At 68.5% G+C, this 1,798-nt stretch overlaps 1 protein-coding gene across 1 annotated transcript in view; it reads right to left on the bottom strand.

The window, feature by feature from the left end:
* FAM132A (family with sequence similarity 132, member A) overlaps positions 1 to 435 on the bottom strand; it is a 2,922-nt gene extending 2,487 nt beyond the window's left edge. The window contains exons 1-2 of the mRNA XM_014543780.1: positions 334 to 435; positions 80 to 246 (exon numbers count right to left, since the gene is read on the bottom strand). Of these exons, the coding sequence (XP_014399266.1) occupies positions 80 to 246; positions 334 to 435 (269 nt within the window). The remainder of the gene's footprint in view (positions 1 to 79; positions 247 to 333) is intronic.
* Positions 436 to 1,798: the final 1,363 nt, after the last annotated feature.

Below are 1,798 nucleotides of genomic sequence, written 5' to 3'. Positions count from 1 at the left end.
CGGGGGGGCCGGGGGGGCTGGAGAGGCCTCGCTGGGAGAGGCAGGAGACTGTGAGGATCCCAGCGGGAGCCACAGCTACCCCGCCCCAGGCTCAGACCCCAGGCTCACCGACTTCTTGTCCCGGCCTCGGCACCGTTTCTTCAAGGCCCCGTCATCAGGCCGCAGGACAAAGTTCAGCCACGTCCTGTGGGCGTCTGAGAACTCGGGCCCCAAGGCCTCGGGCAGCTGAAGGGCCAAATGGCAGGGCTAGTGTGCTGACCCGGCCCCACGGGGTCCTCCCTGCTGCCCCAGGGCAGAGCGGGGATCTCAGGCCCAGGCCGCCTCAGGCAGTACTTGGGACGAGGGAGCAACGAAGGCCATTCCTGGGGACTCGGACCAGGACTCAGGCAGGGAAGGGCTTGGGCCTTTTGAAAGCCAGGCATGGCGTCCGGACATCTTGGACCTGTCCTCTTCTGTCCGCCCTGTTCCCCAGCAGAGGGCACGCCGTGCGCACACAGGGCAGCCTCGTGTCCCAACAGGGGCTGGGCCTGGCCGAGGCGGGCGGAGGACAGGAGCCCGTTTTCCAGTGTCTTCCTGAGAGACCCAGGGCACCCGGCTCAGCTGGGGAGGGGACGGACCCAGGCCCCACTGCCGGCTTTTGGAGGAAGGGCTGGGAGGGGCAGTGCAGAGCGGCCTGAGCCCCGCCCTCTAACCACCTCCTCAGCCCCAGGCCGGTGGGAGAGGCGGGACACCCCTGCCTGCGTCTGAGAAGGAGGCCCACGCTCGATGAAGAGTGTGGGCTGGAGGGAAAGCCTCCGTCTCCCAGAAAGTCTGTGCGGGACGCAGACAGGAAGCCCAGGAAGTGAGCAGCCGTGGAGCAGATGCTGGCCTGGGGGGGCAGCCCCTCCCACACCCCCGGGAGCCGTCCCAGGCAGAGCAAGCCCCAGATCTGGGCCCCAGGGGGTCCGGCCCCAGGTCCCATCTGTCCACAGTCAGCCCTCAGCGCCAGACCCAGCAAGCGCCAGGCTCCGGGCAGCACAGCCTCCTCACCAGGCTTAGGTGGGCCCTGTCCTGGGGGGCTGGGAGGGGCAGGTGGAGAGGGACGCCTCCCACCCCGACCTGGGCCACAACCAGGAAAGAGAGAGAAGCCAAGAACACGCAAATGTCCCCCGATTTCTGCCTGTGTCCCTGGCCACCACTGACCCTGGCTGCGCTGTGGTACCCAGGAGCCTAAAGGGTCCAGGAAGAGCAGGGGTCCTCATGTGGGGAGGGCCAAAGCCCAACCCGCGGCCCAGGGGTCAGCTCCGAAACCCCTCAGAGGTCCTCAGCTGAAGACAGAGAGGCTGGGGCTGAAGCAGGTGCGGGCTCAGGTCTGAGGGAAAGACTCGGGCAGTCCAGGGCCAGAGGGACGCTAAGCACCGGAGCATCCCACCCAGAGGCCGGGGTGTGTGTGTGGGGGGGTGGTTAACAGCAGGGGGAGGGCGAGGACCCCCAGGTGCTCAGGGTCCAGGCTAGCCTCGGCCTCTCCACCGGGAAAGGTGGGGCAGGTTCCCACCAAGGAGCTTGGGCAGCCCAGGAGCCCCCCACCTCCTGACCTGGATTACACCCAGAGGCGGCGGGAGGCTGGAGCGGCGGTGCTGGGGTTTCCAGGGGCTTTGGTTCAGCCCCACTGGGAAGGCGCTCCCCTCCCCACACCCCTCCCAGGCCAGCGGAGGGCCAGGTCCCCTAACTCCTCGTCTGCAGCAGCTCCTGCCCGAAGCCCCACCCTACCGGACGGGAAGGGGCCGGAGAGCCCAGCGGGCAGAGCATGGGGTGGGGG

This window comes from Myotis brandtii, unplaced genomic scaffold (genome assembly GCF_000412655.1).
Source record: "Myotis brandtii unplaced genomic scaffold, ASM41265v1 scaffold334, whole genome shotgun sequence".
NCBI lineage: Eukaryota > Metazoa > Chordata > Mammalia > Chiroptera > Vespertilionidae > Myotis > Myotis brandtii.
This window is presented reverse-complemented; position numbering and strand designations above follow the sequence as displayed.